The sequence below is a fragment of the Carassius auratus genome, chromosome 45, assembly GCF_003368295.1.
Source record: "Carassius auratus strain Wakin chromosome 45, ASM336829v1, whole genome shotgun sequence".
Lineage (NCBI taxonomy): Eukaryota > Metazoa > Chordata > Actinopteri > Cypriniformes > Cyprinidae > Carassius > Carassius auratus.
Window position 1 is genome coordinate 9895440 of NC_039287.1, and position 16879 is coordinate 9912318.

At 44.2% G+C, this 16879-nt stretch overlaps 2 protein-coding genes across 2 annotated transcripts in view; one reads left to right on the plus strand and one right to left on the minus strand.

Moving 5' to 3' along the window:
- LOC113063218 (low density lipoprotein receptor adapter protein 1) overlaps positions 1 to 3235 on the plus strand; it is a 34653-nt gene extending 31418 nt beyond the window's left edge. The window contains exon 10 of the mRNA XM_026233455.1: positions 3214 to 3235. The gene's annotated coding sequence lies outside the window, so the exon portion shown is untranslated. The remainder of the gene's footprint in view (positions 1 to 3213) is intronic.
- Positions 1 to 16879, minus strand: part of LOC113063219 (fibronectin type III domain-containing protein 4-like) — a 29326-nt gene that overhangs the window by 2475 nt on the left and 9972 nt on the right. Inside the window, exons 3-5 of the mRNA XM_026233458.1 lie at positions 15789 to 15993; positions 2794 to 2883; positions 1578 to 1711 (exon numbers count right to left, since the gene is read on the minus strand). Coding sequence (XP_026089243.1) covers positions 1578 to 1711; positions 2794 to 2883; positions 15789 to 15993 — 429 coding nt within the window. The remainder of the gene's footprint in view (positions 1 to 1577; positions 1712 to 2793; positions 2884 to 15788; positions 15994 to 16879) is intronic.

The window sequence follows — 16879 nt, forward strand, 5'->3', positions numbered from 1 at the left end:
TTTTGATCCATAGAACGTATTATGCTGTAAAGTCTCTGATTCTAAAATTATGTGCCATGCGTAATATTTTCCACTTTTCTCTCCAGTCTGTATCTTCATGGATGCTACAAAGTAGTAAATATTATGATATTATGGCCATTATTGTTATAATTAGTATTAGTTTATTCATGTTTATGTGCTGTTATAGAGAGTTGGGTAAAATGTTTTTATTTTTTTATTAATTGCAATCTTAATTTGAACAATTTCAATATTGATTCTTAAAATTCTAAAATCAGTCTGGCTGCATGCTAATGTACAGTATTTGTATAGCGCTTCATAATCTGGGCCCTGTAGTCAGCTTTTAAAATGATTATTGTTATAATTTACAGTTCTATTAATAAATTTACATATCCCTTGTAGAAAGTAAGAGCATCATTAAAATTATACAAAAAACAAAAATAATGACAAGAAATGTCTTTCTGTGGAGTCTGATTCCCAAAATGAATGATTATTTTGAGCTGGTTCTTTTAGTAAATCGTCCAAAAAGAGATAACAATTTGAATCAGTCTAATTCTCAGTTTAATTTGCAGCATTAGCAGAAAAATTATTTATAAAATTACTGAAACATATGAATCGGAACCGAATGAGTTCAAGAGCTTGTGAATGGAAAAATCTGTATTGAAGCCCAGTCTGACAATTCTATATTATTTATCAACACAAATAATGATTCTGACACACTTTCTCTTCCAAGCTGCTCAGCGCTACTGATCAGAGCCAAAAAGATGCTTAACAGTGAGTTGTAGCATTGTCTGCACAAATATAAAGCTCCACAGGCTTAGTTTATGGCCCCACAAATGTGATACAATAGAGATAGAGATCCTGAAGCTTTTCACATGAGTCAGGGAATGCAGGGCTGGCCTAGAGTTGACAGGCTGATGCTCTGGCCATTATAGTGTTTGTCCTCATACTTCATTGCTGGCAGGTTTCAACCGACCAATAACAAAAAGTTTTTTTCAATCAAAGGTTTTATCAATTGGTCTCCCTAGGAAGACAGTCTTTGTGAAAAGTGAGATGGATAGCTATCTAAATGCTTTTCTCCTTTCTGCAGGTGTTTAAAGGGATTTGGTTGTTTTTCCATCTTCTTAACTCGAAATGCATCGTTTCATTAAGAGCTAACTGAAAGTATAGTGTCTCAGTTTCAACTCAATGTGAGGTTTTGAAAACAGGGAAATTGGGGGAATTGTGAGGGGAAAGTGTAAATGCATATCTGTTATGCACTGAAATATACAGAACTGGTGATATGTGATCTGATGTGGTGACAGATGTTAATTGAAAGTAAAAAATATGTTACAGCACATTCATCTACAACAAAAAAAATACATTTTATAGGGTGCTTTACTGAAGAGAGAGTTTAATTCAAAGAGTTAATTCAAAAACTACAATTCTGTCCATCATTTGTTCACCCAATATCTTTGAAATTTAATTGGAAGAAGAGTGATACAGGTTTAGAGTAAATGCAGACAAAATGTTCATCTTTCTTTAAAAGGTTATTAGGAAAGACAGTTTGATGTTGAGGAAAAGGTTTACAGATGTCCCACCTTGCTCCGCAGCAGACCTCCGCTGTGGTGCTCTGGTGTGGTTCTCTCTGAGGATGGTTTTACCTTCTCTTTGCTGTTGCTGGAATCGTTGTCCTTTATTATGTCATACTGCCGGCAAAACAAGGCAATTACAGCTGCAGAAACAGAGAAGACATGGAGTCATTGTACTGTAACTCTACAAAGCTCTGGAGAGCCAGACTGATAGGTAGAGCCTGATAGAGCCTGATAGGGTTGGATTACTGAATAAACAACTGTGATTGTGTGATTGTGATTGTTTATCTTCATTTGACATCTGTCTCTCACTGTATGTCGACCCATATTCTTAAGTAGTTCATCACAAAGCATGTGGTTTAATAGAGAGTCTCGTATGAAGTTTAGTGTCAGTATGCACTGCAGTTTTTACTGCAGTTTCATGAAATAAATGCAGCCTTGAAGACACTTTTCTTGAAATCATTAATAATCTTAGTGATCCCAAAAATGTGAACTGTAGTGAACATCCTTTACATTTCAGTAACACCTTTTGTATGATCAAAATTGACACAGCGGGGAAGTGTGGAGAAAGGATGAAAATATGGCTGTTTTGGCACAAAAATACTAACTACATTTCAAGTGGACTTGAAATGATATTTATTAAATATTTTTAAGCATTTATGTGCATAGATCTAGGGGTTTAAATCAGGCAGTGGGGCTGCCCCGGCTCTTCATGTTGGACACGTTTAGCAGACAGAATTCCTTTCAGTAGTCAAAGCATAGCGTTGTGAAGACATTCCTTGTTTGCTGGAGTGGCAGTTGCAATTGAGTGCATGAATTATTTTGTGACATTGGGGCAGACTGGCTCGGTGCCTGACGTAAGCAGAGGAGTGCTTCTCTTTCCCATACCCTTCTCAGTATTCTGCCAGTATTCATATTTTATCAGTTTAATGCATATTATGGTCTTTCAAGTCTTTTAGAGCTGGCATGTATAGAGGAATTTTAAGCACCACTTAATTCAAGTGAGGTTGAAATTATTCAGGTGAAAAATTAATAACCATTAGCAGATCCTAGACAAAATATGATCCCTCTTTCTTTCTCAAACTCATTGTCTTTTTGTCTCTCTCTGAGGTTAGCGATTCATGAGGTAATGTTTGCAAACAGTAGGCATAAACAGTCAGAAGAGAATTCCATAACTTGGATTAACAGTTGACACATTTCCTTTGAGCTGACATCAGTGTCTCACCTGCCCACATAAGAAGCACCACCACAATGATGATCATCTCTCCTGTCTGCAAGTGTCGAGCTTTATCCAGGCCTTGGACAGTCGGGTCATCTGTTAGAGGTGACAGAGGGTCATCTGTGAGTGATTGTATTGAGAACCGAATGATCATTTATAGCTGATACAGTTATCACTAAGCCAACTCTGAAATTAAAACACTACTACGCACTTATGCACTACTGTTTAAATGTTTGGAGTATTTTGTGGAAAGTGTGATACATTTCAGGATTTCTAGATAAATAGAAAGTTCAAAGAAGAGCATTCATTTGAAGTGTATTTTAATGTGTCCTTGCTGAATAAAAGTGACTGACCACCAATGTTTCAACGGTAGTTTGAATAAATCCATATATATATATACACACACATGAATTACTTACTACACACACACACACACACACATACACTCATTTAACTGCAGACTGAGATAGCATTTGTTTTGAAAACATGAAAAATACTCATTTAAATTAGATACCTTTATTTAGTTTATACATACTCTGATGCACAACTTGGACACATCATCAGTGTTGATGCCAGATGTCATTGGGTGTTTCAGGTTTTTCAACAGCCATTCGACCGAAGTTAATCAAGCTTCAGCCAGTGTCCAAGTAGTGTTTCGCAGTCTACACACATCACTCCTTTTTAGCCATAGTCATCTTAATGCCTGCTCCGCAGTCTCCATGCTGTTATTAATAACTCTTCACTGACTTGTGCCCATGATTTCCATCATCCTGTAAACTTTGGTGGGGGAATGATCTGCAAACCCTCGGCAACCCACCTCCTCTGGCATGCACATGGTTTTCCAACAGTTCCTCATACAGTACTTCCCTCTTTTTCTCTCTTGTGCCTTTTCCATCCTCTCCTTCTAAGGTACAGTTAGCTCCAGTAAAATGAACTGTTTTGTTGACTCCGAGACCAAGATTACTCCTGGTCTAAGCGTGGTCTGAATGATGTTAGCTGGAATTTTCAGGTCAACTTTCATCCACCAATCTTGTGCTGTGAAGAGCAAGTTGGTTTTCCTCATGGGCTGCTCTCCCTCCTTAACAAATGTAATCATCCTGGCTGTAGTGCTGGGCTTTCTGCTCTCAATGATCCCCTTGCTGATTGCCCTTAGAAATGGTCTCGAGGACTTGGTCATAACAGCCTTCACCCAGGACCCGAGAGCAGCTGCTCAGAACATGTTCAATAGTACCTTTCTTGGAATAGGGTACATGCTGGAGTTTCTACCTTGCCCCAGGTGAACAAGTTGGCTGGACATGTGAGGATGTCATACACCCCCCGGATCAAAAACTTGATCCTCTGAAGGTTCTGATTGTATACGTCCTGCTGGGTCACCTTCCGTTCCATTGCCTGCATCCACTTCATCCAGGCACACTATTTCCTCATTGCTACTATCCTGCTTGCTCGTTCCTCCTCCACTAAAGCATCCACCTCCTCCTGTACTAACTTTCGCCTTTCCTTCTCATTGGCAGTATTGTATCGGTTTGGTGTTAAGTTTCAGAGTCCAACCCTGCCCTGTGCAACAGGCTTTAGGAGAGCCTTGTGCCTCAGCCTAGCTTCTGCTTGCTGGACTTCCACTGCCTTACACTCACAATGATGCCTGCTATAGCATCCTAATATTGCAGGTGTACTCGTGCCTGTGCTTCTCTGAAATGGAACTTATCAGTCACTTTCCCTTTCTTCAACACTAAAGACAGGGATTTGGGGGGGGGGGGGGTGAAACTCATACGCATGAGCTTATCTAACCCCTGGAGAATCCATCTGGATCCAGGTACTGTTGTTCTTGTAACTGTGAGGTCATCCATGAAGGCCCTGATAGGTGGCTGCCCCATTGCAGACTTGCTGAGATGGCCTCTACACTCTGACTCTGCTGACTTGACCAGGATGTTCATAGCCAGCATGAAGAGGGTCACCGAGATGGTGCACCTGATGATGATGATACCTACTTTTAACTGGTGCCAGTCTGAAGACAGCGAAGACTCTTAAGCTGAATTTGCTGTTATAGTCCAGGATTAGATCTTTCACCTTCTGGGGTACATGGTATCTCTCCAGCGCCATCTCTACCAGTTGATGAAGTATTGAGCCATATGGATTGGTCAGATCTAACCAAATTACCACCAGGTCCTCTCTGTCATCTCTTGCCTCCCTGATGAGCTGAGTCACTATGCCTCTATGTTCTAGGCCCCATGAATATGCCTTCCTTATGTACTCATGTGTCAATGTATTTATTGCCCATCAGGAAGTGAGAGAGTCTCTTGGCCACACTGAAAAATATCTTACTCTAGGATATGTTTTCAGAGTTTTCAGAGTTCTCCTCTTTGGGTATAAATAACCCTTCAGCCCATCTCCAAGCCCGTACAATTCTCCCTCTCCTCCTGATTACTTTCAGGGACCTCCAAAGCCATTGGCGTAGCTTTGGCCATTTCTTATAGACTTAAAAAATGTCACATGTTTTTATAAGAAGTCTAAAATGTTTAATGCTACACTATGTAATTTTTTTTTTGAAACTAACAAAATGTAAATAATTACATTATAAATGCATCTTCCGAACTGTATTTGCTTTACACCAAATCACTATGGTAAGCCAATAATAATTATCTATACTTTAGAGCTGTCAGGATGGATTTCACTGAAAACTTCATTCTTTCAGCATTTGTTGGTGCATGTTTATGTCATATCCATAAATAAAGGTACAAGCCATTAGATTAATCCGAACAGACGAAGCTCAACTCATGTGATGACCAAAACAATATTCCTCTGCAACTTCAACTATGCTTCAACTACTAGAGTGTCGACAGTTGTGCAGAGCAAAAAAAGTATGCAGAACACAGTCAGCCGCTTTTGTGATTAATTTTACGTTTGTTAAGCCCTAAGGATGGTCAATTTCCCAGCATCCCAATCACCACCACCACCACTACTTGATCCACCCAGCCATCTGTCTTTATTATTAATCCGGTGTTAAAGGGATTGAATTCAGGCCCATTTCCCTTCTCCAAATATGTTTTAGCCTATGTGGAGTTGGTCCAGAGCACCACTCTTTCCAATTGATGTTGCTTTCTGGATGAAAGCAGCACTGTCACTGAGACACCTGCTGTCATAAATTGAAAATGAAGGGTTGGGAGGAGGAGGAGGGGGAGGGAGCGGGTGAATATTCTGCCCATCCAATTACTAGAAGGATCACATGCATGGCCGTGAATTCCAATAGCAGTCTCACTCGCTCCCATTCATGTTCTCTGCTGCTAAAGACTCAGGATAGACTCCTCTCATTAGCCCCATGAATATTTATAACGTTAAGTGTGGAGGTTTTGCACTTGTGTGGAAAATGAATGCTGTCTGTGCTCCATAAGCAGGTTCAACCTACCCTTGCCACCTCTCTCACCAGAGATAAGAGCCTCATGTGGGACACAGTGCTGTTTATTTAACTGGTTGTGTTCCAAAAGCCCAACAGGGGATCTCTTTAGAGCCCTTTAAAAAGGATCTGCTACATGCCAGACAACATAATTTTGGTGCAAGGATCCAAAAGCAAGACATCTGCTCATTAGTTCCACAAGCCTGAAATCAGTTCGAAGACAATATTGCACATGTATATATCATTGTGACATTCTTATGAGTAGCATGAGGAGAATCAGTATACAACTGCACAAATTGCCTTCATTTACTGACTCACGTTGTTCCAATCCTACACTCTTAAAAAAATAAAAATTCTATTGGCATTTATTGGCATTGATGTTCCATGACGATTTATTAACATTAATTGAACATTTCCTTAGCACCAAAAGTACTTTATAGTGGATAAGGAGCCTTTAGATTGTTCAGATTGTTTTGAGGCTCATCCTGAAGTTCCAAACTTGTAGGAGTTTCTTTCTTTTATTGAACACAAAGGATATTTTATGTTATAAGAAGATATTTTGAAGAATGTTGGTAACAGCTGACATCGCCATTGACTTCCATTTCATAACTATAGAACGAAGAGCTTAATTACCAACTTTATTCAAAATATCTTCTTTTGTGCTCAACAGAAGAAAAAAAAACTCATCAGGATGCACAGGTTTGTTTGTTAGACCTGCAGGGCCTGATATTTGACTCGGCTTCTACAGAAACAGTTCTTTGAAGTATCACAGTAATTGAGTCCACTGGGAATCATCTTCAACTCAATCTGACAGCACATGAGAAGCATTGGCCAAAAATACCTCGGAGATGTGAGTGGAACTGTATAGAGTCACAAAAAAGACACATTACTCAGTGACTTGGCACACTTTCCTATCTCTCTCTATTATCTTTATGAAGACGACTTCTTTCCTTTTTGGATTTGTTTGGATTCTGGTCAGATTCCTCGGGTGATCATGACAATTTGACTTTGAGAGTTGAAACACAGAACTCTGCATTGGATCGTGTTTCCTGCTTGTAAGCAGATGGCAAATACTCCCTGCTAAGTCTATTGCTTCTAATTTCAAATCTATGCACTGCAGGATGGAGATGGGAGCGTTGGAATTTAACTGTTTTTGCATCAAGATGAGACATTATTATAGAAGCACAGACAGATGCACTGATGCATTGAGAGAGACTACACTAATTGGAACTTTGAATGATGCATTGTTATATTTTTTTCTCTGGGAGAAACATGTTCCCGTGTTGTCATTTGTATCTAATATATATGTATTCATTTATTCAGATGATGTTGAACATCATATCTGAAATAATCTACAATCATAGTCAGAATAGGGGTCAGAATGGGTTTTTCTATGACCGATTTTTAAACTATGACTCTCAATACTGAACACTGTAAACTGAATAACCAAACATGATCAGAAAGATCAAACAGTTCTTTTAAAATACATCATTTTTAATGGGGAAAATGTCACAGAATAATGGAGTTGAACAGTACAGGGAAAAGCATGGATGGAAACATTTAATTTCATATAAAAAATGTAAATGCAGAAATTTTAAGTTTAATATTTTAATACTGTGGCAGTGTTCGTCTGGTTTTCTATTTTACTGTTTTTAGAGTAGTAGCTAATCTAAAGTGAAATAATAAGTTTCAAATCAAAATAATATACTCACATTGCAATAAGCCAAATAACAAGCAGGATAATGTACAGCAAGCAAGCTGGTCATTATGGCAATATATATATATGTATATAAATAGCTCAGAATGAGTTGACAGTAAGTTCCGCCCAGGTTTCTTCTGTCCATGCAATTCATAAACTTTGGCCTTGTACACAGCTGGCAGCCAAGACAAAGCTAAAATCAAACTTTTACAAAAAAAAAAAAAACTATATATATATATTAGGGGTGTAACGATACGCGTATTCGTATTGAACCGTTCGGTACGACGCTTTCGGTTCGGTACGCGGTACGCATTATGTATACCGAACGGTTCGTTGGAGTAATTAATTATATTTGAAAAAAAAAAAAAGAGAGAGAAAGAAATATAATGATATGCGTTCAACAAGGTAGCCCAATAACCCAAACAACGTAACAGGCAACGCCCCTGACACTCCCGAAGAAGAAAAAAACATCTCGGTTACGTATGTAACCTTGGTTCCCTGAATAGGGAACGAGATGCTGCGGTGACGTCACCACGTATGGGAACACCTCTGGTGTGACGAATGTCTGAAGCCCTATACCATCCCGCCAATCCTATTGGCCAAATGGCGCATAGCACCACCCTGCGCATGCGTGAGCATGATATACCTGGGTGCAGCGCGCCATTTCGCTCAGATTTCATGACTGAAGATGAAGAGTTATCAAGGTACGGAACGGCCAGAACCGCAGCATCTCGTTCCCTATTCAGGGAACCAAGGTTACATACGTAACCGAGATGTTCCCTATCATAGGTCACTTCGATGCTGCGGTGACGTCACCACGTATGGGAACGATATACCAAAACGCCTGACGTACCTGATAACTGAGATCCGAGGAAGCAACTGCTCAAGCGGAGAGAACCCGGGAGCCAGGGGCCATCCTCACATCCAGACTGTAGGATTTGATAAAAGTGCTCGGTGAGGACCATCCTGCCGCAGCACAGATATCATCCATAGAAGAGCCACTGAGAAAAGCTTGAGAAGAAGCTACAGCTCGAGTGGAATGAGCCTTAACCCCTAAGGGTGAAGCGAGTCCGCGCGCCTCATAGGCCAAAGAAATCGCCTCCACCAGCCAATGGGACATGCGCTGTTTTGTAACTGCATGGCCCTTACTTTTATGTCCAAAGCAGACAAACAGCTGGTCAGAACCACGCCAAGGAGCTGTGCGATCCACATAAGTCTTTAAAGCTCTCACAGGGCAAAGACTTAGATCTCCTGACCCGGCCTCGGCAGGCGAAAAAGCTTCCAGAACCACTTGCTGAAAGCGAAAAGGGTTAGATGCGACCTTAGGAACATAGTTAGGCCTGGGCCGCAGCAGCACCTTCACAGAGCCTGGTGCAAATTCCATGCATGAGGGTGAAACAGAAAGAGCCTGTAAATCCCCAACTCTCTTGAGGGAGGATAAAGCCATGAGAAGAAGTGTCTTCAATGTCAGGATTTTATCCGATACGGTCTCCAAGGGCTCAAACGGATGCCCTGATAAACCTAACAACACAATGGATAAATCCCATGAAGGAACTCGCACAGGGCGGAAAGGCCTCAGCCGTCGCGCACCCTGTATGAAACGAGAAACTAATGGATGACGCCCCACAGAGGCACCGCCTATGCATTCGTGGTAAGCTGAAATGGCTGCCACGTAAACCTTTAAAGTGGCTGGTGTAACGCCATCCGAGAAACGCTCCTGGAGGAACTCCAGCACTGAAGCCACTGGGCAGTAAACTGGATCCACATTATGATTACCACACCAGGCTGTAAACAGTCTCCACTTGAAAGCATATAAGCGTCTCGTAGAAGCTGCTCTAGAACTCAATATAGTCTCAGTAGTTTCAGCAGAAAGACCGGGACATACTAACGCACTCCGCTCAGTGGCCACGCCCACAGTTTCCACAGATCTGGCCTCGGGTGCCAAATCAGCCCCTGTGCTTGTGATAATAAATCCTGTCTGATGGGAATCTCCCACGGAGAGCCCGCTAGCAGACTGATCAGATCCGCAAACCACGGCTGCGTGTGCCATCGCGGAGCCACCAGCAGCAGCTGTTCCACTCTGTCCCGGCGTAATCTGCATAATACCGCTGGGATCAAACGAATCGGAGGAAAAGCATACAGACTGGTCTTGGGCCAGCTGTGAGCTAACGCATCCACGCCCAGGGGCGATGGGGAGCGTAGGGAGAACCATAGCGGGCAATGCGTAGTCATGCTCGATGCGAATAAATCCACTTTCGCTTTGCCGAATATCCGCCATAAAAGATCCACCGTCTGGGGGTGTAATCGCCATTCTCCCTGTTCCAGAGCCTGTCTGGATAGCAGATCCGCTCCGAAATTCAATCGTCCGGGGACATGAATGGCCCGGATCGAGAGAAACTTGTCCCGAGACCACAGAAGAACACGCCTCGCCAGCCTGCACAGGGGGCGAGAGCGCAATCCTCCTTGATGGTTCAGATAAGACACAACCGCTGTGTTGTCTGATCTGAGTAGCACATGACGGCCGATCAGCAGATCCGAGAAATACTGGAGAGCCAGAAAAACTGCCAGTAATTCCAGTCTGTTTATATGCCAGCCGCGCTGAGCCGCTGTCCACACTCCGTGGGCTGGTCGCCCTCGACACACAGCTCCCCAACCAGTCAAAGACGCGTCCGTCGTGACAGTCTCTCGGAAAGCATAAATTCCCAATCGAACTCCTGACAGGAGAAATTCGGTTGACATCCAAATTTTCAGCGACATCACACACCGCCGTGTCACCGAAATCGTGCGATGCGGGAGACAACGGGGTGAAATATTCCGCCTTTTCGTCCACCACTGAAAAGGGCGCATTTGAAGCAATCCCAGACGAATCACGGGGGATGCTGCTGCCATTAGACCCAAGAGCCTGAGGCACAATCTCACCGTCACCGTGCGACCCGCTTTGAAGTGCCGCACGCATGACGCAATCGACTGAGCGCGCGGGAGAGAAAGCTTCGCTGTCATCGCGCGAGAGTCCAGATCTATTCCAAGAAAAGTTATCCGTTGAGAGGGAGTTAAAACACTCTTCTTGAAATTTGTTCGTAAGCCCAGGCTGTTTAAATGATTCAGCACAAGATCTCGGTGAGAGTGTGCTTGAGTCCGCGATTGCGCTATCACCAGCCAATCGTCCAAATAGTTCAACACACGAACGCCCTGGAGCCGCAACGGGGCCAGAGCTGCGTCCATGCACTTTGAGAACGTACGGGGCGCTAAAGCCAAGCCAAAGGGAAGAACGCGGTACTGATACGCTTTGCCCTCTAAAGCGAATCTGAGGAACTTCCTGTGTCTCTTGACGATCTGAATATGGAAATACGCATCCTTCAGATCGATCGTAATAAACCAATCGCTTGGTCGGATCTGAGACAGAATATTTTTCACCGTCAACATCTTGAATTTGCTCGGTCTGAGTGCAAGATTCAGACGGCGTAAATCCAGAATGGGTCGTAACCCGCCGTCTTTTTTCGGTACCACGAAATAACGGCTGTAAAAACCTGTCTCCATCTGAGAGGGGTGTACTTCTTCTATAGCCCCTTTGCTCAGCAGAGCTGACATTTCTTGTCGCAGCACCGCCATTTCCGTAGACTTCACCGTAGTGGGAAGAATTCCGCGGAAAGGAGGCGGGCCTTTCCGAAACTGAATGGTGTATCCGTGACAAACCGTGCGTAACACCCATTGAGGAATGCCGGGCAAGCGTTCCCACGCGGCCCGAAACAATATTAACGGTTTCAAAGCTTCCGCTCCCAGCAACGCCGTCATACGCGTTAAAACGACCGGACACGAAAAACCCGTGGTGTTCGTGCACCGGGGAAGCGTATGCGCCGGAGTCGTTGCGTTCCGTTGAGTATAATCCTGAAACGTGTCCACGGCAGGAATTAGGCCAACAGATGGAACATCGGGCTCTGCCGCTAGCGAAAAAGCGGCGGCTGTGTGAGCCGTCATAAACGGGCCGTTTGTGTAAGGTCCTTGAGTCGTCCCTCGAACTCCGAAAGCAGGATTGCGCAGAGTGTCTGAGGGAGCGTCTGTCATTACAGCTCGATCCAATGTTGCTCGAGGCGCTGTTAGCGGCGAGACAATCAATGTTTGAGCATGGGGACTGCAATGAGAGTGTGGGATGCGCGAAAGCGGTCCGACAGCGCTCTCTAGCGGAGGGCACAGTCCCTGGCAAGCAGCAGAAAGATCAGGAGCTGCTATTCGGCACCCGAGAACGAGAGGCTTTAGCCGTCGAGGTCAGGTTCAAACGCTTACGTTGACGCTGGTGCGCCGGAGGAAAAACCCTAGGGCCCCAGTCCTTACGAGGAGGCGCCATGGGTGTAGGTTCCTCTCGAGAGGCTGCTCGCTGGCGGTGAGAGGAGGTTGAGCGAGAACGCGCGGGCGCTTGCCGGCGTTCGACCTCCCTGGGTCTGCGGGGAATCAGCTGGCGGAAAGCGGCTGATTGCTGTTTCGCTGCCCTGAACTTCTCCACTACTGACGTGACAGCCTCACCGAACAATCCATCCCTGGAGACAGGGGCATCCATAAGGAAAGATTTATCCTTCTCCTTAATATCGGTGAGATTAAGCCAGAGGTGGCGCTCAACCGAAATCAAACCGGCCATAGTACGGCCCACTGCACGAGCGGTATGTTTGGTAGCGCGTAGCGCCAAATCCGTAGCTCTACGCAGTTCTTTAACTGCCTCCGGTGTGATGCCCTCACCTTCATCCAATTCCTTCAATAACTCCGCCTGGTAGGCCTGAAGGACCGCCATAGAGTGGAGCGACGCAGCCGCCTGACCAGCCGCCATGTAGGATTTACCCACCAAACTAGACGTGACTCGACACGCCTTCGAAGGAAGAAGGGGGCGAGACTTCCAAGCCGCGGCCGAACTAGGCGCAAGGTGTTCGGCGAGAGTCTCTTCCACCGGGGGCATCATAGTATAGCCATGGTTCGCCATATCAGAAACGGTGGCGAAATCCGCGGCCGCGGCGTTAGTAATCCGCGCCGAAAATGGCTGTTTCCAGGACCTCGAAACCTCCTGGTGGAGGTCCGGGAAAAAAGGCAAAGGCCTCCGGGGCTGTGTAGGTGTCCGACTGGTTAAAAAACGGTCGTCCAGCTTGGAAGAAGGTTGGGCCTCGGCCTTGTCAACCTCCCAGTCTAGCCCCAATTTACCCACCGCACGAGAAACCACATCCAACAGCTCACTGTAGGAGGGGGAAACACGCCTCTCCTGTCCGCTAGGAGGAAGAGGGCTAGTGTCGGTCGCGAAGTCCTCAGACCCCGAGGCCGCGGTGGATAAAACATCGTCGTCATAGCGTCCACAACCGAAGGAGATGGCGGTGCATGCCTCCGGTGTGGGAAGTAAATCCTCATTAGAGAAGACGACGGGCTCAGTATAAGTTTTATTCTGCAGCAGGGTAGGGGAGAGCGAGCGATGTGGAGAATATTCCAGCGCTGCGCTGTCCACAAAATCCATGTCGCACGTGTCACCCCAGGCCCTCGCCTCGTGCGGTGCCTCGGCAGTCGCAGAGGTGACCTGACGGGGGTTAGACTCGAGGGCGACATTAGAGAAAACTTCCACCCTGGAGCGCAGCACTCTGAGCCGCAGGCCATCACAATGGGGACAGGAAGAAAGGCCGCTAAGCGCCGCCTGTGCGTGATGTAAACCAAGACATACTACGCACCTGTCATGAGTGTCCCCCGCCGTGATGTACCTGGTACATGGCTCCTTACATTTTCGAAAGCTCATCGCGTCCGCGAAGAGGAGTTAACACTGCTCGAAGAGATCGCTGGAGAACGCGAGACGATAGGGCACAGATGATTCGCTATTCCTGAAGGAATGAAATCTGAGCGAAATGGCGCGCTGCACCCAGGTATATCATGCTCACGCATGCGCAGGGTGGTGCTATGCGCCATTTGGCCAATAGGATTGGCGGGATGGTATAGGGCTTCAGACATTCGTCACACCAGAGGTGTTCCCATACGTGGTGACGTCACCGCAGCATCGAAGTGACCTATGATAGGGAACACCATCTTATATGTTTATGTTAGGCTACTCAGCAGGCGCTCGCTCACTCAGTACGCGCTGAAGGCTCGTTGCAAAATAGCCAATGCGTTTAACAGACTAGAAATGAGAAGATCCTCCAATAACCAACAGGTCTGGTGTTTGGGTGCACTTTGGATTCCCTTTAAGCTATAATGGTGATGGCAAGAGAGTGGTGGATAAATAAACAACGGTATGTCGCATCTGCAACATGACAGGGTACACCAGCGGGATTACAAAAAAAAAAAAAAAAAACAGCGGGAATATCTGGGATATATGCGTCAGTACTATCTGGGAAAAGACGAAAAAAAGGAGAAACATGCACGCAGCAAACTATCCCTGCAGCATTTAGACACTATAGCTTACAGGGAATCCAACCCAAACACCAGACCTGTTGGTTATTTTAGGATCTTATATTTCTGGTCTGTTAAATGCATTAGACATTTTGCAACGAGCCTTCAGCGCGTGCTGAGTGAGCGAGCGCCTTAGGGGCCGTTCACATATCGCGCCTAAAAACGCGTGGAAAACGCTAAGCGCGTCTTTCTCCTGAGGCGTCTGTCTTTGCTAAGCAACAATGACGTGCTCTCTCCATGAGACGCGGAAATTTCAGCGAAGGATAAATGGATTTGCAGCTCTAAAAATCGCTTGCAGTAGCTCTGCTACTGAATTTATTTCAAAATTGCAATCCATATACAACTATGATCAGCTGTTCCTTCATCTTGGCTGAGCTCTCAACGTTGTTACGGGAAAGGATGAAGCTGATTGGTTGGTTCTTGTCACATGACCCGCGGTGCGCTTGCGGCATTCTGAAAAGTTGAGATGTTTTTACATTTTGCTGTATCTAAAACGTATCGAACCGAACCGAACCGAACCGTGACATCAGTGTATCGTATCGAACCGAACCGTGAATTTTGTGAACCGTTACACCCCTAATATATATATATATATATATATATATATATATATATATATAGAGAGAGAGAGAGAGAGAGAGAGAGAGAGAGAGAGAGAGAGAGAGAGAGAGATAGGGAGAGAGAGAGAGAGAGAGCGATATGAGATATGATATGATTCAATCATAAAGGAGCTTTGGGAATAATTCTAAATGAAGTTTAATTTAAATGAAGCTCTATGGAATAATTAATTTTCAGAGAAATTCCTTAATTACACAACTTCCTGTCAGCAAGAGTCAAAAGTGATGTCTTCAAATCAAGTTTGATGATACATTCTTAATGTGCTGAATATGTTATTTCAGTTCAAGGCAGGAGAGCATTAATGTCACATTGAGTGTATTTCTGAACTACGTGCATCTTTGAATGCTTGGATGATTAATTTCGAGCACTCCATCTGCGTCGGTGTGCATGAGATTGGATGTTTTGGTGTTCTGAACATGGCTGGCAAAAATAGCAACTCTCATGTTGAAAGCAACTTGATTTATCTGGTTCTCAGTGCTGTGCTAGATTTCATACTGAAGAGAAAATCTCTCAAAAACATCTCGAATCAACACAACATTAAAATGGATGTTAATAATACACTCAGTTGGACTACTATTAGTGCCAATATACAGCATATCCCCCTGGATATTGGGAGGCAGCAAGCTGATTGAAGCTGAAAATGAGAGGCAGTAACAAGGTCTACCTGCATCCATGCGTGAAGTGTTCATCAATAATTAATTAGGTTGTAAGAAAAGGATCCATTGAACACAATGGCAGAATCTGCTAAGAATGTAAACAGTCACTGCTCTATTCACATTTGACGTTTCACATTTTTAACACACAAAATGTCAAGCTCCAGTACGGTGGCCTGCATAAAAACTGGGAAGAATGCCATAGCATTGTTTTATAAGAGTGAAAGTGTTCTGTTACCTTGGTTTGAACTGTTTGAGGGAAAGCGGTCCGTTTTCTTCAGGGTTCTGAAGTGGATACGATTGCTGGCCTTACTCTCTCCATACAGGCCGATGGACTGCACCTGGATGATGTAATCCGTCTCCTCCTCCAGGTCCCACAGCACACAGGATCTGCTAGTGGTGTTCACCTCTCTGATAAACCTCTGCATTTTGCCATCCATTCTCTGAAAGAGTTAAGCCACTGGATCTCTATAGATCAGTACTATATATAAATATACATACACTATATGGATAAAGTATTGGGACACATGACCATTACACCAACAGGGACTTTAATGACATTGCATTCTGAATGCATAGACATTAATATATAGGGTTGGTCTATAGCTTCCGCTCTTCTGGGAAGGCTTTCCACAAGAATTTGACAAACACAGACTTGCCAGACTACCAGTCAGAAAGGCATGATTTGTCACACTACAAAACAGGTTTCCACTGCTCCATAGTCCATCTGTTCTTGAATTCGCTGAGCTCTATAGAATAACCCTTTTTTTTCACTAATATTTGTAAATTTGATACACCTGTGGCAAAGGGTCTGACTGAAACACCTAAATCCAATGATTAAGAGGTGCATTTATATTGAGGTATTATATACTGTGGGTTGTGACGGGCTATTGTTCCTGGGATGTTTTGTAGTCCTATCCTTTCCTAGTCTAAACTACATTTATAAGTTTTTCCAAACAAAAACTTTCACAAACACCGAAACATCACCTGCAGCTTTACGCTGGTATTTGCTGACATTTCAAGTGGCTCACCCTGTCTAGAGGTCAGCAGTACAGTAACAGTAAGCACTTTCTATGAGGTCACCTAATAAGTATAAATCACACATTAGGGCACCAAAGGATCTTCTTGAAGCCCTGAGAGCCAAACACGACAGCCTTTCATTTCAGCTATAATTCTGCCCTATAACTTAATGTTGCATTTAGCTTTGCCTTGGTTGGTCTTTAAAATCTCCAAATAGATCCAAGGCACTTTCCTCTGCCCTTGGGCTCTGAAGCAGCCTCTAGGTGTGGGGGAGTCTGATAGAAGTCTTTGGCTAAATGAATAATGCAT